We start from the raw sequence: 23,197 nt of genomic DNA, 5'->3' as shown, positions 1-23,197 counted from the left end.
TGTAACACATCTATGTTATGTAATGTTACACATCTATGTTATACATATATATATATTTTTTTTTTTAATGTGTGTATCTGTTATATATGTATACACATTTTTTTTTTTTTTTAGTGAGAAAGAGATTAAATAAATTAATTCTGGCATTGGATCCTTACTTTTAACAGTTGTGTTTTTATTCTGATGTCAAGTTCCAGATAACCCACCAGTGTACTTTTCAGGTCTTAAAGTACTGAACATATTGTATATGCAGTTGTTTCTTCATCATGATCAGGCACTTGATAGCTGTTCATTTTTATCATTCCTGTGATAGCAATAGAAAAGATTATCTATGTATGTACTGTTAGATCATGAAGAAGTATTCATCGTGTCTTTGTAGATGCTAAGTTTGAAGAATTAGAAGAAAAATACAGGAAAGAAGTACAAGACAGAAAAAAGCTAGAATTAGAACTGAGAACCATTCAGGTTAAGGTAAGTATCTCTTAAGAATGCTATGTGTGATATCTAAGAAAGTAACTACTGAAAGAACTTGGAAAATGGAGTGGAAAACTAGTGAAATATATTCAGCATCACTTAAAGCGGGGTTTTTTTTTGTTTTTTTGGTTTTTTTTTAAGATAATTAGTCTGTATGTATTGCCATACACAAGTAATCCTGCGGAATCCAGAAAAGCCAACATAATTGAATAGCAAAGGAAAGGAGGACATTAAAAATGGGAACACATCCTTCAAAGGCTGGAAGTCTTGTGCAAGCAAGGACAAGATAAAACAGCGTCAGTTTTGCCAAGTTAAATATGATAGAATAATAAAATAGCTTTGAAAAGATTATGAGAAATAACTTGGATAGCAAATAAAACCCATTACATTTTTCAAACACATAAACAGTAGGAACCGTATTGGGAATCTCTGAGGCCAATAGATGACTAAGATGTGAAAGCCCTCAATTTAGAAAGAGCCATTGCAGAAAAGCTGAAATATTTTTTTTTATTTGGTATTTACTATCTAAAGACTTAAAACGTTTATATCAGAGCCTTTCTTTCTTGGGGTTGAATCTGTGGCACATCCTCAAAAGTCAGAAGTAGTCTTAAAATAGATTGATAGAGTGAATAGTAATTAAAAAAAATATCACTAGATACAGATAATATTTGCCCATTAATTGATTGGGCACTGCAGTGTGGGACTGCTGAATCACTATGATGTGCAACTTATTTAATTCTTCTCTTGACAATGGAAGGTGACAAGGGTGATGCCACTTTTTGAAAAAAAAGCTTGCAAGGCTGATTCCTAGAAAAGTAGTTTACTCAGGTTAGCTTTTGTCCTGGGTAAATTGTTAGAAACTTAAAGTAATATGTTTATTGATGCATATGTAGACATTGTGTATGGAGAAAAGATAACTGTGTATCTGTAAAGAGAAATAACGCCTCGCATATTTTCAGAGTTTTTGGTTTTTTAAGAACGAATCAGAGAATGTGTGAGTTAAGTGTGACTTGGTATAATGTCTTTGGATATTCACAAAACTCTCAAAAAAAGGAAAGAATTTTGATAAAGGAGACTTCTTCTTGTGAATTTAAAGCTAAAGATTGAGCACTAGGAATAAAAGGTAATTTTTTACAGCTAGGGAATTATCAACAGTGGTGCCTGAAAAGGACCGGTAAAGAGAACTGTACTATACAATGTATTCATTAGTGATCTGTAAAAGAGTTCAATGATATGGTTGAACACCACACCATATTTCGTAATACTAAATAATTGCAATAATTAAGATGGTAAGTAAAATTCAGTGTAAAAAAAAAAAAAAAAGTGAAGTATTGATCTGGAGAACATAATCTGAACAATGCATACCTGGTACATTCAGGCTCCAAATTTAATGAAATGATTCCAGGAAGCAATTTGGTAATTATTGTGGCTAGTTCTCTGAAAACTTCAATATTGTGTTCAGCAATGATGAAAAAGAATTTTTAGGAAAAGAATTAAGAACTAATTAGAAAGTACTCTTTGCTCATATGTAGTTAAATGGCTCTCACATCTTGAATATTCCTTGCAAATTCTGTTCATCTCATCTCCATAGATATGGTAGAACTAGATGGTACAAAGATGAGCAAGGATCAAGAGAGGAAACAGTGAATGGTCATTTTCCTGTTTTTCAAAAGGCTTAATTACAGTACGAGCTTTGCAGGCTCAGAACAAAAACCTATTTTATTACACTACTGTGTTAAATGGCAGAACACTTTGTTACAGAGTACTGTAAAAAGGCCAAAATACAAACAGATCCAAGAGAGAAAGTACACATAAAGTATTTCAGTAAAAAATAGTAATTCCCCTTAATTTTCTGGATTCAAAGTTTTGTCTCTGAAAGGCTGTAAATTTAAATAGCATGTAAGTGGAATGAATACTATATATACGGCTAGATTTTTATGCTCTTTATCTGTAAACAAGTTACTTTACAGGATTGGGAACAGTATTCTGGACTATATAGATTTTTTTTTTTTTGTGTGTCTTAGCACAGCTATTTCTACATAACAACTCTGGACTGAGAGGTCAGACTAGGTATTACCTGCTTTAGGGCTTTAGTTAAAAAAAAAAAAATCAAATGAGAGACATTTGAAAATCCAGTTAAAAATATAATAGGGGCGTTAGCGTTTGAGGGTTTTTTCACTTAAGAAGGAGGAAAAAATACTAGTATTTTGGCTCTATTTAATTTTTCTGTAGGAAGAGGTTGAAAGCTGGTACCTAGCATATTTTATTATTGCAATTTTGGCGTATTCTGTGTATATAAGTTTTAATAAATAAGTCTGTTCTGAATTTACCTGTATTTGTCCAGAAGAACTAAATGTAGGTCAGAGAATCAGACATATCAGTCTAGACTTCTATATTTCTTGCTGCTTACTTGTGTCAGCACCTGCCTATAAAAACATAGGCTTTGATTTTGAAAAATGTAGAAGGTAAATGATGGAATCTCTCTTGAAAAACACAAAAATCTGGGTATGTTACTCACAAAGATACACAGATCAAACTACTTTTTTGGAGATGTTGGTTTGCATTTATTATAAACAGCTATTCTTGGATACTTGGATTAAAGTTATTTAATTTGTGTAGTATGAAAAATAATTATATGAATCAGTAGTTTGCATGGGTAGATGATGTGGTGTTATAAAAACCTGAAATGACCGCAACCTATTATCTACTTATTAATAAATTAAGTATGTTGTTATATGTTGGCTATAGAGCTGTGTAAAGGTAGATCCCTTTTTTTCTTAGGCACAGAAAATATATCAGCCTCAGCCTCAAAGATCTTTGAGTCATAGGGAGATTGCTCGTCAACAGGCTTCCTCAACTGTGTTTTCATGGCAACACGAAAAGACACCACCTAGAAATCAAGAAACACCTGCAAGGCGAAGTTCTGCAACTTACTTTTTCCAATGGGAAAAAGAAACAAATTATAGTATAATATCAGAGAAGAATGAGTTCAACAACAGCTTTGCTGAGAATTGTAATTCTTCACTCATGATCCAGCTAAGAGTACAGAACCAAGGTATATGATATATTTCTTTAAAACCCAGAGGCAGTCTCATATACGGTTTGATGAAAGCTGGTGTGTGGATAGGAGAGGTATTGAAATTAGTGCTTTAGCAAGGAAAAGAGAAAGATACCGGTTGTTGCCTTTGGCAGCTAGCCCAATTGGCTGCTGGAGTGTGTGTTTTCAATGATCAGCCAGTACATGGAGATTATCCACAAGCTGTAGTATCTTTTATATAAGGTATGTGAGAGTTAGAAGGGAGGAGTTTGTATTTTTGTGGTAGGTAGGAGACATCATATAAAAGGAAAATGGCCTTTTCCAATAATTCCATTGCTCTGGAACAATTCTCTTAAAACAGAGTTAAAAAAAACTCTCCAGGATTTTATTGCATCTCACTGTTAAATTCAATTATGTTACTTCCTTAATTTTGTATGACTCTTGAGATTTATGACTGAGCAATAGGCTGGGCAGAGAATGGATCAAGACCAGCCCTGAGGAGAGGGACTTGGGAGTGATGGTAGATGAGAAGTTTAACACGAGCAGGCAATGTCCGCTTGTGGCCCACGCGGCCAACCGCATCCTGGGCTGCATCAAGAGAAGCGTGGCCAGCAGGTTGAGGGAGGTGATTTTCCCCCTCTACTCTGCTCTGGTGAGAGACTGGTGACTCTACCTGGAGTACTGTGTCCAGTTCTGGAGCCCCCAACATAAGAAGGGCATGGACCAGTTGGAGAAGGTCCAGAGGAAGGCCACGAAGATGATAAGAGGGCTGGAGCACCTCTCCTATGAGGACAGGCTGAGAGAGTTGGGGCTGTTCAGCCTGCAGAAGAGGAGGCTCCGGGGAGACCTGATAGTGGTCTTCCAGTACCTCAAGGGGGCCTACAAGAAAGTAGGGCCTGTTGTGACAGGACTAGGGGTAACAGTTTCAAAACAGGGGGAGGTAGATTTAGATTGGATATTAGGAAAAAATTTTTTACAATGCGAGTTGTAGAACACTGGCACAGGTTGCCCAGAGAGGTGGATGCCCCATCCCTGGAAACGTTTAAAGCCATGTTGGATGAGGCTCTGAGCAACCTGATCTAGTTGGGGATGTCCCTGCTCCTTGCAGGGGGTTTGGACTAGATGACCTTTGAAGGTCCCTTCCAACCCTAACCATTCTAGGAATGTGAGTAATACATAACTGAGTTGGTCCACAATGGATGTTACTGGAAGCACAGAATGAACTATGATGCAAAAAGTACCATGAAAAAACAAAATATGATCTCATATTGTGCATATTGACATGAAGAAATACTCATTCCTGTTATCTGGTAGTTGGACGAGAGCAAATAGTTTGTTGTGAATTTGGTGAACGTTTACTTAAGCCTACTATTTGGGCCAGCTTTTCCATTAACTGTTTCTTGTAGGACTGGTTTACAAGTCCCTGTACTCTCCAAACTGTTTATTTAAATACCTACATGTAAAACTTCGATCTAGGCAGCATTTTCAACTTGAAAGCCATATAAATTCGTCATCAGGAAGACAGGGTTTTTTTTAATAAAAAGAATTAGCAGATAATAGTAATTCTGGATAGCAGTCCCTGTGGCTGACTAACATTTTCTACTGTAATATTATGTTGTGGTTTTGGAAGGTAAACTCTTATTGATGTATATTGTGACAAATCACTTGGATTTGCTTTATACGGATGCAAAAAGATTAAAATATAAAATACTGTATTTACAGATACTCGATAGCTGAAAAGCCCCTTTGAAGCAGAGACTCACAGCTGCCCTAAGCAACTGTTTGTAGTGGATATCTTTCCTTTTAAAAATAAAAAAAAATTAAAACAGATATGTCAAGTGACATGTTTTTGTGTGTTTAAAAACATCAACAAAAACAAACAAACCAAAAGAGCAGAGGAAGAAATTGTCTTTGCACTTGCCTTTATGCCTGACCTCACATTTTGCTGTGCTCTCATATATGATGAAGTGCAAATGATTGATTTAGAGTCAACTGTCTTTCAGTCTTGACAGTTGTAGTCATTCATATAGTAGTAAAGAGAGTTGAAAGTTTTGTTTTTAGCTTGCTGAACATTTTACAGGGTGTTTGCCTGTGTCAGGAACTTAGGTTGTAATCAAACATACTAAATATTTTAGAATGTATGACACTTGGAAATTTGAGTATCTGGAAGACATACTTTTCAAAGCAGAAAATATCCTTAATCTTCACTGTTTTTAAAATTCAGAGTTAAATTCCACTGTTAAAGACCTAGAACAACAACTGCAAGCTCAAGAAAAATTGAATAAATCTCATATAAATAAACATCAAGAGACTGAACTGCAGATGGACAGAATTAAGTTGGAATTAACAGAGAAGGATAAAGTTTTGAACAAAACCAGAGATAAGCTGATTCAGACGAGAACACAACTTGATCAAACTACCACACAGGTAAAATGTTGCATCATATATCTTCTGCTTATCCTTACAATTCATTCCCAGTATTAATGTGTGTCAGTTTTTAGCCATTTTAGTAAGAACCAAGGTTCTTGGATAAGCTTCTTGAGCATTTGCTGAGGATCAAGTTTTGAGAAATATATGTTAGTTTGATATGTATTACCTGTGAAAATGTAAATACTCATAAGCAGTCACCCATTTTCTGAAATGTTCTTATGCTACCTGAAGAAATATTTTTCATCCTCAGGCAAGACTGACTGGAATGCTGAAAAAGATTTTTCTAATCAAGTTGCATAGAGCAACAATGACATCTGGTGGCAAATTCTGACCCTAAATAGACTCTGTCACGCAACTTTGGCTGGAAATCAGTATTTGTTGCTTATACTACAGGATGTTGTGAGGGCATAGTCTTTGGATTATAAATTACTTGCGTAAAATAAAATCTGGGTAAAAATGCCATGCAAGATTGAGAATATATGTAGTTTTTAAATAGGATTTCAAGACCTAATCATAAGAAAAAACCCAATAGGATAGTACAATTGGCTTAGTTGAGAATTTACAGAGTGTGTTTAAATGCATACATATAAAAATGTGGCATGGTTCATATTTTTTCTCATAATCATGTGAAGAAGAAGAGAATACCAGTGTTTGAAGTAATTTAATTCAAACTGCAGAAGATAACAAGAAGAGTTTTCTCTTTTTCCTGACTAATCAAGTTGCATTACCTTACTAACGTCCTTTTTCACACCATTTGACAAATTTGAAAGCAGTGCACAGATGTCATAATTCCTTGAATCTTCATATTTCCATTTATCTTTTTACTTTTTTTTTTCTACTACTTTGATTAATTTGCAGGATAGGAAAAAATATGAGGGTTTTTTGTATCTTCTCAGGGTATAATAATTGTTATCAATTTTTGTCAGCAAGTTTCTACATGCTACCTAAGTATGTTGGAAAACTGGTGTTTCCCACAACTTCTTATTGATCCTTAAAAAAATAAACCTTTGAATGTTGAGGGTTAATCAGTCTGCCTTTTGAGAGTGACAGCAACATTTGGCTATTGCTAGCTCTGTGAGGAACTGGTTTAGGGGGAGCCTTGGCTGGGAGTGAGATAAAATAATATTCTTGACATGGTTAAATGACTACATAAAAGTACTGCCATCGTGGTGAGTTTGTGGGAAGACAGCTAACCCAACCTCACAGCTCAGTTCCTCTGCAAAAGTATTTCTTTTCATTTATTTGATTCCTCAAAGGATCCCATTCAACTTCCTAAATTATTAGGATATTAAATATTTATTTTTGCCTTGCTAATGTTCTGCGGGTTTAAGAGAGCTGAATTGTTTCGCTACAAAATCAAAGGGGCATTAAATCCAGCACAAGGGAAGGGACAATGTTGTATAGCTAGGAACATGCGTGGGGAAGGACAAGGAGGAGTAAAACTGACTGACCTCATTTGAATTGAGGTGCAGCCCATCCTTAAGGTGCCGCACAGCATCATGTCCTGGGAGCTTCCTTTGGTCCTGCTGTCTGAAGGTTGCTCCTTTCTGTTTTGTTTCTTCCTCCTTGCACTGAAATTGGATCTGTGCCTGCCCTCTGCTCTTTGGATGTAGAACTGCATCGAGATTCTGCATTTTAGTTTCCTGCTGAATATAATTTTGGATGTGCCCCTTGTGCACTTCTCTGTCACTGGTACTATCCACAGACCTCAACCACAGCACCTCCTCTGTGTTGTCATGTATTTTCACATCTTGTGAGGTTTGTAGCCCTTCTGCAGGAAAGCTTCCGTGTGATCTTACAGAAACTCACGATCCCTGCAGTCTATGCCTAGTACTACTACCTGCTTCTTTTCTTATGACATAGATGGACTATTGTTTCACTAGCTCATTAGCCAGCCCTTGTTACTGGAAAACAGTGTGGTTCACTGTTTGCCATTTTTCTTACCCTCTGGGGAAAAAAAGAAATTGTACATATTTTGCATTAACAGATTGGTTTTGAAATAAAAATGTATTTTTCTGTTCAGGGAGTTAGGTGGCCATTGCCTCACTCTCTTGGGTAATGTATTAACATAGTAAACTGAGTTAGATAACAAGGTGACATACTCTTAACGTGGAGGTGTACCTAGAACATAGGCTACTGATTTTTTTTTTTTTAATTAAAGTTTAAATTGTGAAAAACACTCTTCTGTTGTTGTTGAAGTAGACTAAGATAGTTGCCTCTTTTTTTTCCTATCCAAATCAATGTGGTGAATCACTCTGAAAGTCAGTGGAATATCCAGTTGTTTTCATTCTAAACATGTAGTTGTGTAGCAATCAGTGGTAATTCTTTAGTTCATAGCAATCTGAGGTACTGAAAATATAATCTATTTTTAGAGTCAGATACAGTACATTTCTGTAGACTGACAAAAATACTGATTTTCTGAAGATGTTATTTTATGTGTGTGTATAAATGTGTATATATATACATATCTACCTATATATATAAAAGTTTATATATTCTCTCTCTATATATATGTATTATCACTAACATAAGCAAGTATGAGTTTAATACTTTGTTTTGCTAAGAATTTATATGGTACCAGCGAAAGTTACGCTGTAGGTTATATGATTGCTAGAACAATTGTAGCAGGTGAAATCAGTCTTTTTATATGAATGCATATACGTCTAAATAAAATGACACTTGTGTTTTTAACAGTTGAGATTGATAACTAAATTATTATAGGTCCAAATGATGGAGCAGAAGGTGAAAAGATTGTCAGAAGAACTGAATTGCCAAAGACAAAACACTGAGAGTGCTTGTCAGTCTTTAGAACAGAAAATAAAGGCAAAAGAAAAGGAATACCAACAGGTAAGGCAAGAAGAACTTTTAAATTTTGACTTACTGAGGAGATTAAATCAATGGCTTATTTTGTGTATCTGTTTTTCAGTTAATTGCAATCACATTTCAGAAAGAGGTAAAAGTTGCAAAAATCTTTGAAAATCTGAAAAAAACAAACATCCCAATAGAGGGAAGAGGCTGTTGGAAAGATGAAGAATTATGTTAGTATTCAGTAGACAGTGGAGAATATGTGCAAGAGACCCAACTGAGATACAAATGCATGAGAAACTAGGCTTCATTTGCTTCATTGTTTGCAGAATTATGTATATGTGAGTTCAAACTTAATAACTGACTCAGTTGTTTCTATGGAATCTGAGTTAATTTTTCATGCATCTTGCACACAAGAAAATAATTTCTTTAGGATAATATTTCTATTATTCTAACTTTGGTTCATGCTCAGAAGATGGTAAAATATGGGACTAGCACGAGTGTCTTTCGTTTCCTTCGTGCCAGCTCTTGCAGAGAGACAAAGTGTAGCACTATCCCAGGAACTTTTCTGGAGTGAAGTTATGTTTAGCATTAACACTGATTTGGATTAGGTCTAAACTCTTTGTGGTTTTTTTGGGGTTTTTTTTTTGTTGTTTTTTTTTTTTTTTAAGCTTAATAACATGATTGGTGTTAGGAAATTCAAGACACAGATATGGAAGTGATAGTGCAAATTCAGAGGAGGATTTTAATTTTGCTTTGGGGGTTCGGTAATGGCATTGTCCTGAAGAAGACTGCTGTTGTGTCAAATGTTTAACCTGAAAACTTTTCTTCAAGGTATATCCAGAAAATTAAAATAATTCGCAGGGGAAATATGCTGGAGTGGCCAATGAACAGTGCTGCTACTGATGCTCTTGAGTGAAAAAGTGATTTCACAAAGTCTGTTAGTCTAGATGCTAACTCAGAGTCTCAAAGAGATGCTGAAAACCTTGTCTAGAAGTTGTAAATAAGAAGAACTGATCTTTGTATTTGCATAGTCGTAACGTGAAAAAAACACTGTTGAAAGATTCAAATACAGCAGTTATTGTATTCATCAAAAGACAGGTTGAAGGCCCATGAACCTTTTGTCATGGTTTCTCCTTACACATCCAGTCCATACTGGTGGTGCTATGCCTGATGTGTGCCCCTTGGGCACTGGCACTCTATTCAGTGGGATCATTTACGAATATGGTATTTCTGAGACATTCTTTTGGAGAAGCAGCACATCATCCTCCACGTGATTTGTTTGTTGCTACAGCTTCTCTCAATAGCTGATAGCTTGGATGTGAGGCAGTTTAGGTGCTGTGCACAGGAACTGCTCCTGTGAAGCAAAGTTTATTTTTAGTTAGAGACAAAAAGACCTTCATCAGACTAATGCATAAATCCACATCCTGTCATTCTAGGCTGTTTGGCAAGGCCATTAACTGTGGAGGACTCTCTTCTTTTCTGTAATGTTTATGATCTGTCAACAGTTATAGGCTTTTATGAAGTTTGTTTAATGTTTATTTATTTATAGTATTTGGCTGTCACGTCCAATTTAAGGGCTCTGGTTTACACATTCTAGCATCCAAAGTTGTGTAATATTGTGGAAATTCTGATCTGTGCATTTTCCTTGGGGAACGATCCTTCCCTTCCATGAAACCTAGATACTGGTCCATCCTGTAAAGCCTTGCTGGTGTGTTCCTTATTCCATTTCTGTTTCTGGAAGGCAGGTGAGATCCAGGAATGCATTTAATGAACCTTTTCAGAAAGAGAAGAGAAGGTCCAGGCCTTGTTCCAAGATGAAAACACGGGCTAGTTTCAGAGTTGCGCTTGCATTAAGGCATAGTTTACTATGTTCACTCTCAGATTCTATTTTCCATCCAAGCTTCAAATTTAAATGATGAGATTCATATCACCTTACTTCAGACATTTGAAATCTAGGTGTCAGTCTAAGCTTGTTATTTAGGCCTCCTCTTTACTCTGCAGAGACAGTGGCACCTTCAGAAGGCAGGTTATTCTAGACACCTTAGATGTGAGTGTTCACTCTGGAGCTGGGGGTTTGCCTACTGGCAACAGAAGGAGCCTCTACTTTTAGCTTAGATGTGACTGACTACTTCTTTGACATCTAAAACTAGAGGAAGCACTTCTTTTACTTCTTTTGAGCAGTCATCTAAAGTAAAAAATATTTTCTGCAGTTTCCATCTTTTACTGTGATATATAGGGTTTAGAAAGCAGAGTCTTTTCAGTCCATCACCTTTAGAAATAATTATTGGAATGCTTTGGGGACTTAAAGACATTCAATGAATCATTTCATTAGTAAGGAGTGCACTAGGATAGAAAGGACCTCCTTGCATGAGCAAGGAAATACTCCTGACCAGACACTTGCAGAAGAGCTCTTTGGAGCTAATTTGTACTTTACTCAGCATTAGTTACTAGTGTCAGCTACTGTGACTCCCAGCTGGTCAGATCTTTCCTTTCTAAATTGTGTAGTGCTTCTGTCACCTTCTTGTGTGGGAATGCAATTGTAGACTTATCTATATTGGGTTCTATGTAGAAAAATACTAATTTATATATATATACATGCCCATATACACACACACATTTTAACAATGATCTTTCAGTGGTTTTTTTTGTTTATGACAGTTCCACACTCATCCATACTTTCACTGATAAATAAGAGCCTTTTGTTTACTGGATGTCTTACTGGTGGAGGAAGTGCTTGTGCCTGTTGTGCTGTTTTTGCAGAGTGTAAGGGGTGCCGGCATCATTTCATAGATATAGCTGACTAAAATACACTAACTTGTGTGCAGGGGATTCATGCACCTGGGAGCCAGACCCACACTGCAGAAAATGCCAGCTCTAGTTCCTTCACTCTGAACCTTACCTGTCCTTTCTTTTTTTTTTTTTTCCTTTCTTTGTTCTGTTTTGTTTTATTTGACTGGTGACAGTATGGTACTGTGTCTTTTAGTGAAGCAGCTTACCTGTGTGAAGTAACTACTTCTATACTTTAATAAAAGAAGCACAGGAGATTTATTGCCTTTCCCCCTACACAAGGATCTTAGGATTTGTTAGAGCATATCGTAACTTTTGCATAGTGATTATTGCTGATAAATATCCTGTTTTTTTCCTTCATTGCTTTTTATTACCCTCATGCCTCTTATTGTTTTACATCCTAATAAACCTCTGAAATCTGTGCAGAATTACACTATAAGGTTCAAAGACATAGGAACAGGCCTCATGAGAAATGATAACTACAGCTGTTAATCCTAATGAATACTTACTTGGCATGTTGCAAGATACACACAAACTATATTGTTCTTCTACAGGTTTCAGGAAGTGTTTTTGGAACACTATTTTTTGTGCAGTTTTCATGACTCCCCTTGTAAGATTATTTTATTGCTCAGTCCCATGCTAGGTATTATTTTAAGACTACTTTTTAATTTTCTTAGGAAAATCAATGGTAAGTAAATAATAGCAGAGATGAATTTGTCCACTTGTAGTGTAATCTAATTCTTATGTGAAACATATCTTTAAGTTGAAGAATTTTATACTGTTACTTTCACTGGTTTTAGATTTTTTTTTTAACCTGTGATAGGAATGTTGCTATAATGGAGTTTTTAAGCAGATGACATAAACCAGGTTAGTGCCATTCTTGCCCATGTGACATTTGCAGTATGCATCAAAGTTGTTTTTAAACTTGTTTACTGTGTAAGATGAGTGTCTCTGACCAGACAGTATCTGCTAATGAAAATCAGTTTTTAGGGCTCCAGTAACGAAACTAGAGACTTGTTGCAGTTACATGTTTATTTCTTTGCTACTGTACCACTGTTTTCTAGGAACTCTCTTGTCAGCAATGTTCCTTGCAAACACTGGATCAGCAGTGCAACCAGATAAGAAACAAACTGAATCAGGAGCTACGGCAAGCCAAAAATGACTTTAATGCTCTGCAGGCTGAATTTAACAAAATAGGCTTTTTAATATTAAAATCTTATACTAGAGCTAGTATTTAGTTCTCTCAGCAGTACTGCCTTAATTTAATTATACATTAGGCAAAAAATAATTAATGTGGGGACTTGTATTAATGTTTTGTACAGTTAGTATTAGCTGGTTTGTATTTACCGTTTCTCACTGAAATACTATGTATTTAAATGGCAGTTAAAGGGTTTTAAAAGTTTGGAGCTAGTCCACTTCCTTCCCCTAGTGGGAAGGAGATGTGAACGCAGAACAGTGCAGCTAAAATAAATCTGTTTAAGAGAGGAGCAGCTAAGGCTGGTTGTGAGAGACACCTTATATAGAAAATGTGCAGAGGTGCAGTTTGATGATAGAGCTAAACTGATCAATCAGTAGTTGCCCTTTGGAACAACAGCCTGTATTAATGCAATTTCAGATAGTCTACAAATATATGTATTTTAGAGACATACCATCTTTCTGGTTAGTGGCAAAGGAGTGTACAGGCAATAGACAGCTAATTTGTAAATCACAGTAAAGCAAACTTTGGTTCATGGTGAGATAAAATACGGTAGTTTTATTAATAGAAAGTTGGAGTTCAAAAGCAGGAAGTTTTTTTTTTAAAAAAAAACCTTTATGTATACTTGTGTATACGATGTTGATTTTCAGCATTCTTACAGGTAATGGCAGTGAAACAACGCTTGGAACACGATACCAGTGATCTCACCCAGAAGCTCTGCAGAGCAGAGCAGGCTTTACTAGCAGCCCAGACTAAGGAAAAGAATTTAACGAGAAGCTTTGAGGTAACCAATGCAGTTTGTTTTCTTTAAAGACTCTTATTTTGCTTGTTGCCTGTTGTCATAAGCAGATGTAAAATAATCTGACATAATTTCTGCCAAAAATTTACCTGTGTTCTGGTTTTGTTAGTGAGGGGGGGGGCCTACGGTGGTAGCTTCTGTAGGAAACTGCTAGAAGTCGCTCCCCTTTGTTCAGTGGACTCGGCCGGGCCTAGGGCGGACCCGCTGCTGGCCAAGGCCGAGCCAATTGGTAGCAGAATGTCCCATGATAACGCCTCTGCGATAACGTATTTAAGTAGGGGAAAACAGGAAAAAGAGGAGGAGAAGATGTGAAGCAGCTGAGCGGGGGGCAGAGAGGGGGAGGCGTGAGCCTCATGGGCCTTGCAGGCCTCACCCTCTGGCATCCCGCCGGGCAGCCGACTGGGCCCAGCTCGGCCCGGCCCGGCTGCAAGAAGTGGAGAGGAGATGAGAAGTGAATAAGATGTAAAAAGGATCCTGAGAGGTGTCTGCCAGCCTGTTGTGAGGAACGGCTGCAGACGCCAAGGTCAGTGAAGAAGGAGGGGGAGGAGTAATATGGCTCCTGGCCAAGATTCCTCTGCAACTCGTGGTGAAGACCATGGTGGAGCGGGTTGTCCCCCTGCAGCCCATGGAGGTCCACGGAGGGGCAGAGATCCACCTGCAGCCAGTGGAGGACCCCACGCCGGAGCAGGTGGAGGCCTGAAGGAGGCTGTGGCCCGTGGAGGGCCCGCTGGGACAGCTGTTCTAGAGGGACTGCACCCCGTGGAAGAGATGACCCACGCCAGAGCAGTTTCACGAAGGACTGTGGCCCGTGGGAGGGACCCCACGCTGGAGCAGAGGAGGAATGCGAGGAGCTCTTCCTCTGACAACAAAGCAGCGGCGTAAAACAATGCGTGATGAACTGACCGCGACCCCCATTCCCTTTTCCCCCCCCCGTGCCACTCGGGAGGGGAAGGTAGTAGAGATAATGTTAAGCCTGGGAAGAGGGAGGGTGGGGGGAGCGAGAGACAGACTGCGTAGTCTGGTCCTGATCAGGGCTGAACTACGACAACCTGTCAAAATTCTAGGAGCAAATATAAAAGTAAAATAGTGGGTTTGTTCAGATCAGCACAAATGTTGGTGCAGATTTAGTATATTGCGAAACTTTAAGTACGTTCATGCTAGTACATTACAATGTCTGCGGACATTCTCAGCTATTGGAATGTGACTACTCGTACTGTTAATTGTTAGAACAGTACTTTGCATGGCTTTGGCCCAGCTGACTAGCACTCTTTCATACAATTCCCAGGCACAGTTTGGGAGTTCACATGAGCCTGGGACCATTCCCAGCAAGCAGTTTGGTTAGAACCACCTGTTTTGGAAGATAGAAGACTTTAGTTGTATAGATATGGGCTGTTCTGTGCCATTTGGCCTCAATGTCAGATAGTGGTCCTTGAAATCAAGTTAGTAAATAAATGTAACCGGTGCCTTCCAGGCAATGAACAAAGATCATTTTTGTTCTTCCAATGTATCCCAGAGGAGGAAAGCCTCCATCAAGCTTCTGTACATTCTTAATGTAATCTTTCATATTTTTAGACAAAAAGAAAAAAAAAGAAAGATAGTTTATGTCAGATATTTTGGACTCATGACCTTTCTGGCTTTGAAATTATAGAGTGAGGTTAGATTTAATACAGTTTTTTGAGATCCCATTGTCAGAGAACATCTAATTTGTGGAAATATGTTTTCTTTTTTTTTCTGCAAATTCTTGGGAGTGCTTTATTTTATCTACCAATCTTGTATCCACCTCACTAGACTTTAACTATAGTCAGATTTTTTAATTCATATTTGTCTCGGTCAGACAATTGAACTTGTGGTGACAAGTGATCTTGTATTAGAACATGACCAATACATTTACAAAGAAGCTTAATCTGGGGGAGATTGTAATATTTGAAGAGATCAGTAACACTACAGTTTTCTCTGTTTTAAGACTCACACATGAGAGAGTATGGTATATGTCAGCAGAACTTAGGGCATGGCTTGTCTGCCTCACTCTCATCAATAAGTATAATGCAAAAAATTACATTGAATTGTTTCCAAGTGTTGGAGGCTTTGTTGACAGTAGATTTTGTTTCTAGCAAAAGAAAACAAGAATGAGATTGGCATTTATTTTCCTTTATTAAATGGAGATTGTTGCGGTCTTGCTCTAATGGTCTAACTACCCAGTGGAGAATACAGTTGTTTTCCACAGGTTAATCCACTGCTGTATTTAGTCATTACTGTATAACAGAACTGGTGTTCCAAAGAAGTTGCAAACCAGATACACTTGTGAGACATACTGGAGCTTAGTCTAAAGACCACTAAGCTTTGCAGTGGTGATATCTCAATAACTTAGCAGTTCTGGCATTTTAGCATATGGTTTACATTTTGATGGTACAAGCAAGCCCATAACTATTCTTGGAAAAATTGATCAGTCTGACCCTAAACTACTTGTAAACCTGCCCCGTGAAGAATTTCTCCAGAATAATAATGCTACCCGTATAAAGTTTCCAGAGTTTGCTTTGATTTGGTTTTTGCTTTTTCTAGGGACAATTGCAGAACGGCTTACGAGTAAAACAACGTACAAGTAGAATCAGTAACTGGATTGAAATGAAATGGATTCTTTTGCTTATGGCTTTGGGAAGTGTAAATAGCTAGTTTCTAATAGATACTCCATTAAATTATGGGTTCCAGGGTTTTGCTAACTACTGCTTATTGGGAATGGTTGCACCAAAACAAAATAATTGGACCTTTCAGCCATTTTAATTCCTTAAACTTGTTTGTTTTTCTTTCTGTAGATTACCCTAAATTTTCTAATCAACGTCCTTCTTTATTTCGTGTACTTGTATTGCATCTGCATATGGTGCTTTGAATGCAAGAAGTTTGGACACTTGTACATATTTGAAAAATTATTGCTAAGATTACTAGAAGACTTTCTTCCTTGAAACTTATATGTGACTGGATTTTTTTTTTTAAACTGTGAGTAGGGAAGGCTATGAGTAGAAGGGAAGGTAACAGTTAGTGACAGTGACAATTTTAATCGTGGTCTGAGGGTGATTTATTTATGTTGTTGCAAAAACAAGCCTGCTGTGCCAGCAAGCTTTTAATTTTTTTCATCTAGACCTTTCAATTTCTTGAGCTTGGCTTTTGTGAATTGCTGCCCATCTGCTAGTAGTAAATGGATGAATAATTGATGGTCTGTTTCCAATTGGACCATGCCAGTTTCATGCCATCTGTTGTCCAGTAGCACAGGATTTTGGAGAAAAAGGATTAGTTTCCTTAAAATAACTTTTATTTGCTTTCTAGATGCAATGAAGTTACATGGTTTTGTTTGTGTGTGTTTTGTTTGTTTGTTTTAAAAACCCCTTAATTTATTTCAAAGAAAATACTCTTAATGGCAAAATAACCTTCTGAAAGAGTAAGCTCTTCTAAATAATATTTGAACAGTGTTGCCATGATGATGATGTTCAGTGGAAAGAGAACTTGTCTCTACATGTGATGATAGGTGAAATCTGATAGATAAATTTCTTGTTAATTTTTATGCCATCACAGGGATTTTTTTTTTCCTTTGTTGCTTTGGGAAAGTAGCCTAACTTCATCAATGCAGATTTTGTAGGATGTGTCCTATTCTGTTTTGATCTGTTTGGGGCAGATGATCTGGAGCATTTTGCTTTATGCTAACAAGTGGCATGTTAACAATGTCAACTGGCAGCATCGCTCAAATGCTGTCAACTAGTTAAGAGTAGTTCTCCTTATGTTCCCAAGCAGTGCTTAGGAACCCAGGCATAGCTGCCCAAAGACTTAATAGGACCTAATGGAATATCTGTCTTTTTATTTAAATGAACTTAATTTGTTGATCTCCTTGGTAATTCACATGAAATATGGTTTTACTTGGTTTTGTTTTAGGAAGTGAAGCAGCAGAAAAAACTTCTTGACTGTCAGCTTGAAAAAAAGCTGCAAGAGATCCACCAGCTTGAAGAAGAACTAAATACAATCAAGCAGTCTCTAAAACAAAGCCAGAATTTTGCAGAAGAGATGAAAAGTGGGTTAAATCTGCAGAACTCCTGTTGCATGTTTAATAATGCGATCCTGTTAGTTTCATGGTGAATTGAGTAAAAAGGTTTCCACTGTGGGATATAATTAGTGTTTTTAACAGACACTGAATTTGTCCTAAATGGAAAAGAATTTTTGTCTATGAACATACACAGTTCCTGAAGATATACAGTTTTGAAATTGATCCAAGTGTACTGAACTTATCAGCAAACTGAATTTTATACAATATATTTAAACCAGAAAAAAACTGGTTTTGTAATTCTTTTATGTGTGTCACAGAGTTTAAAACAAAAGGTAGGAAAAGGTTACGTAACAACTGATAGTTGAGTCTTGCTTGCAGTGTTTTGAATTGAGAATACAGTTTTCCAGAAATTAAGTTGAAATATATTTTGTAGTTTTACTAGATATGAATAAAAAAAGGGGGATAGATTCCCTCTTGTTTCTGTGCATCAATCAAACTTCATGTAAGATTTCAAAATGAAGCTTTTGAATTTGATTCTGTTCTTAAAATTAATGCCTAGACTTTTCATTGACTTTCAATTGATGATTTGGTTTTTGATTGTATAGAACATTTGCAGCCTTTACCAGCTATCTAGTGGAATGTAATGTCTTTTTTTTTTATTCCTGTATTTATATTAGTCTGTTCCTCTTAAGGCGGGAAAACAATTATGACAATTTGGAAAATGACTGTGTTGACTTAGACATTCTTTGACAGAAACAGAGTATAAGACTGACCACAAGAAGGTCACATATGTGAATGTGACCTATCCTGTTTAAAAAAAAAAACAAAAACCAATAAACCACTGCTACTTTATATACAAATTTGCTGAAAATGAGAAACGAGACACAGAAACACCTGTGGAGTACGGACTGACCAATTTGGAGTGCAGACTTGTATCAGACTGCAGAGTTGAGAGTTGACAATGTCTGTGAGTACACAGTGTCTGATAGCCTAAGGTAGTATAAACAATCCTTTATCCAGTGAGAAAACTTGAGAGTAATGCTTTGCACTTGAATGGGAATTGTAATATTTCATCTAGACAATTATCAGTAGACTTGCCAGTATTGACTGTCAAAGATTATTTGGTGTTTTCTTTTACAGATAAGAATACTTTTCAGGAAGCAGAGCTGAAGTTACTTGAAGAGAAATTTAAAAAGCAGGATAGTTCCCTTTTGTTGGAGAAGCTGAAAATAGCTTTAGCTGACATGGAAAAGCAATGGGAGTCTACTGAAGGACTGCTCAAGGAAAAAGAAAATAATATTAAAGAACAAAACTGTAAAATAATTAAAATAGAGGAAGAATCACAAGCTTTGCAGAGGCTCCTTAGTTTCAAGCAGAGAGAATGTGAAGAATTGCAAAAAGAGGCGACTGCTTTTTCTCACTGGAAAAATGAAAAAGATAGTCTTATAAATAATCTAAAGTCTGAAAAGGAGACTATGCTGACTCATATTAATGACTTGGAGAGTTCTCTTCAAAATCAACAAATAAAAAATCATGAACATAGTGAGAAACTCAGAATGATGGAAATGGAAATTAACAGGAAAAGCACAGAGATTAGAGAGCTTAAAGACATACTGGAACATAAAAGTGCAGAATTAGACAAACAAAAAAAAGCTTTTAATGAACTTCAGCAGAAAGCAGAATGTTCTGATAAAAAATACTGTAAAGAAATAGAAAATATGTCCTGTAAAATATTCCAGTTTACCATCCAAGTTGGTGAACTAGAAAAAAAGTTACAATTAGCAGCAAGTGAAGGAGTGCAAAGGGAAGAATGTTATCATGACCTAGTTGGTGAATCTGAAAAAATCTGTTGTCTTGTAAAAGCTAAAGATACTTCAGAAATGACAGAAGATGGAGAAGTTAATTTACAAAGTGGTCAGGATAAAACTGTTTTAGATAATACACAACTTGCAGCAAATAACTCTGTTGCTGAGGATGATGGATGTGCAAGAGCTCTTCTAGAAACAGGAAAAACTAAGGATCTGGCCATTTTACAAGATCACATCTCTTGTCTTGAGATTTCCTTAGTGGCTCAAAAGCAGCTTAATTCAAATCATCAGCAGCAGTATGAAGACTTACTACAAATAAAGGGTGAAACTGCAGAAAGATTATTTAATATAGAACAGATGCATGAAGGCTTTGTGACAGAACCTAAACAGCACATTACTAACTTGCAAGTGGCTATTTCAGCATGCCAGAAATTATTTGAAAAAACTTTAGCTATCCTTGAGGAAAAGGACATGCAAATGCAAACTCTAAATGAAAGATTAAAAAACGGACAAGCTGAGCTTCAGGATTTAAAGATCAATAATAAATTGCTTGAGGATTCAGTAAGACAGCTGAAGCTCGTATCTGGAACATGGGATTCAGAGAAGAAGGACATGTCTTCAATTATTTGCTCATATAGCAAAAAAATTCAGGAACTTACTGAAGAAAATGCAACCCTTAGGAATTTAAGCAGAGCTTTAGAGCAAGAACAAGTAACTTTACTGGAAGCAAATAAAAATATTTATGATAGTTTAAAGGAAAGAGAAGAAATAATTTCTGAAATGTCTGGAGAACACAAGGAGGAAAGACAACATATTGAATCAAGAACTGAAGAAATCAAAATAGATTTTCAAGTTTTGCAAGCAAAGTACAAACTGGTGGAAGAAGAAAATGCAAACGTAATGAGCATTCTGAGAGAGCAGACAATTGAATTTGAGGAAAAGAAAGGTAAATTAAAACAAGAGAAACAGGTATTTAGTGAGAATAACGATGTCTTACATATATTATTAGCCTCAGAACAAATAAAAAAGGATTTGGTTCAAGAACTTCAGCAACTGCAGTCAGAATTTTCCAGTATCCAACCTGTGCCTTCTATGGGACTTAACTGTTTAAGACAGGAAATGTTAAATGTCAAGGCAACACAAAATACAATGCAAGAGAAATATAGTATCGTATTTCAAGACAAAGATCAATTGGGGAAGGAACTAGAAACAAAAAGTGAACCTCTAATGTGTGATGTTGGTTGTGAATGGAAACTCCATTCAGAACAGTTGAGGAAGTCCATGGAAGAAAAGGATGCTGAGCTGAATAAATACCAAGTTAAACTTGAGCTTCTTCAAATGGATTTTGAGGACAGAGAACTCTCCCTAGAAAACTACAGGTTAGAAGTGATGCAACTGGAGGCTGCTTTAAAAGGCATGGAAGTAGAACTTGAAAAAAGTGTAAGAGAGAAAGAGAGACTGCAGCAAGAACTACTGTCTGGTAAAGAATTGAAAACTTCAGATTCTCCACGTACAGTATTAGATGAAGATGGCTACTCATTGGAGTATAATTATGATAGTGATTGCGAGATTTGTGGCAAAAGAGGAATGGGTGAAAGTTACTCATCGATCTTGCTGGCATCCTCTTTGCAGGAAACAATAAACAATCTGAGCAAGCTTGAGAAAATGTGTGAGAGGTTGCAGAGTGAGAACATTGTATTAGCCTCTGAATTTAAAGACTCAAAAATCAATGGCATCGCAGGTATTAATAAAGTGGCAGAGGAGGAAGAGAACATAATGAATGCAGATAAAAATATAAAAGTGGAGAAAGCTATTTTTCCTGATGAACTTATAGATCAAAGTGATAACAGCAATCTGAGAATGTGTTTTGATAATAAGGACATGTCCTCTAAACTTAAAGAATGCAGTAGTGGACCCAGTTCTGACTACAAAGATTTAAAATTGTCCAGTGAAGACGTTAAAGTACACTTTGCTGAAGTAAGAGAGAAGCTTTTATCTTTCCAGAATGAGTATATAAAATTACATGAACAACATTGCAATATGAGCTCAAAGATATCTGACCTACAGTCCTATATGGAAATTTTGAAGGCAGAAAATTCTGTGTTGTCGACAAGTCTGAGCAATAGTCATATAGATTCTGTGAGAGTGCCACTATCTTCTGTCCAAAATGATATGCTGTCTAAATTGGATGAAACTAAGCCCACATTTTCTTCCTCAGATCTTTTTGAAAGTCTCTGTTTTACAGAAGTAAGCGAGGTGGTTGATTCTTTTAACAGTAATACATGCAAATGGACAGAGGAAATGAATCAGATGGACAGTTCTGCAGAAATAATTCCAGAAGGTGCAATAGAAGTTTTGGTTGAAGATTATCATAATGATCATAAATTGGACTCTGTTAGAAAGCCCAGGAGTATTACTCCCAGAAAATCTAACCCTAAGAGTAGGATTGAAGAACTTCAGATGCTGTGTCAGACATATGAGAAGGCCATCAAGGTGCTCCAAGACCATTTTCACATTCAAGAGAATATGAAAAATGAGGAAATACAAGAGCTGAAAAAAGTTATACTTTTAGAAAGAAAAGAAATAAGTCATCTCAAAGAGCAAAATCTATCTGACAAGGAAGAATGGCAGCAGAAACTGAGTAAAGTGACTGTGGAGATGGAGTGCAAACTGGCAGCAGAAAGAAAACAAACCGAGAATCTATCTTTGGAGTTGGAAGCAGCAAGATTCCAACTACAGATCCTTGATTTAAGTTCTCATTCACTGCTTTGCACAGATATTGAAAATGTAAGTAATTGCTGTCATGCAAATCATTTTAATGTAAACTTTTTGATTTATGGTAAGCCAAATTTAAATTTTGAAATGAAATGTGTTTAAAATTGTGTCCTACAGAAGCGGTACTGCTCTTTAGAACTCCATACCTTGAGTTCTGGTTTATGCATCACAGTGATCATGAGAAATAATAAATTATCACAAAACCAACAAGTTTAATCTATTGGAGTTGTGTAATACTTTCTGCTAGTTTCTTGTTTTTTCTTCAGGTCTATGTCAGTGTGGATCCTGCTGTTAGTGGGTGTGCATGCACTGTATGTATCTGTACTGTGCTTACAAGCTTAGATCTCTGATTTAACACAGTCGGTTAAAGATGCACACGCTTCCCATGTCCCTTCATGAGGCAAGCAAACTAGGACTGCTTCCGCACCTCTAATTCCTTTCAGTACTGTCAACAGCAGAAAAGAATGAATGGGTAGCACAACAGTTAGTTTTAATTTCAACCTGAATTCCTTCAAAATACCTAAGGGAACAAGAAATCTAGGAGTTAGCTCTGTCTTTTTTCCTCACTGTAGATGGTGTGCAACCAGTGAAGTAGATTTTGCTGCTCCTTGTAGGGAGTGGTAGAATCAAAACTTCACTCAGAATGGAGGAAAATCAGTTTAATTCTTGCATACAGTGTATTTGTGAGAATTCCAGTTTTGACCATTAAGTCCTGTGCAAGTGGCCTCAAGTGCCCAGTCAAAATAGACTCAAAAGTTTTTTAATGCTACTCTCACAGTCAGAGCATCTTGAAGCTCTACATTTTGACCAGCTGTGCAACACTGAGCAACTGTACCTTGCAGAGAAGAAAATCTTACACTTTCATGTGTTGCTTGTAATTCACATAGAGCATCCACACTGAAACTTAGACACTTGAAGAAAGAAATACTATTCCTTTCCATACAGAGCTGGAGCTTTATTAAGATGAAATAGTCAATATAGATCATTCAAGTGCTACCTTCAGAGCCAGTTCTGTTTTAGAGTCCTCAAGTTTTGAAGTTACACATTCTTATTGAGA

At 36.7% G+C, this 23,197-nt stretch overlaps 1 protein-coding gene across 1 annotated transcript in view; it reads left to right on the top strand.

Moving 5' to 3' along the window:
- CENPF (centromere protein F) overlaps positions 1 to 23,197 on the top strand; it is a 42,862-nt gene that overhangs the window by 6,043 nt on the left and 13,622 nt on the right. Inside the window, exons 4-11 of the mRNA XM_086745225.1 lie at positions 380 to 471; positions 3,262 to 3,529; positions 5,736 to 5,938; positions 8,663 to 8,788; positions 12,601 to 12,727; positions 13,391 to 13,515; positions 17,449 to 17,584; positions 18,698 to 22,152. Of these exons, the coding sequence (XP_086601351.1) occupies positions 380 to 471; positions 3,262 to 3,529; positions 5,736 to 5,938; positions 8,663 to 8,788; positions 12,601 to 12,727; positions 13,391 to 13,515; positions 17,449 to 17,584; positions 18,698 to 22,152 (4,532 nt within the window). The remainder of the gene's footprint in view (positions 1 to 379; positions 472 to 3,261; positions 3,530 to 5,735; positions 5,939 to 8,662; positions 8,789 to 12,600; positions 12,728 to 13,390; positions 13,516 to 17,448; positions 17,585 to 18,697; positions 22,153 to 23,197) is intronic.

This window comes from Chlamydotis macqueenii, chromosome 3 (genome assembly GCF_036417535.1).
Source record: "Chlamydotis macqueenii isolate bChlMac1 chromosome 3, bChlMac1.mat, whole genome shotgun sequence".
Taxonomy (NCBI): Eukaryota; Metazoa; Chordata; class Aves; order Otidiformes; family Otididae; genus Chlamydotis; species Chlamydotis macqueenii.
Note: the sequence above shows the minus strand (reverse complement) of the source record. Positions and strands in the feature narration are given on the sequence as shown.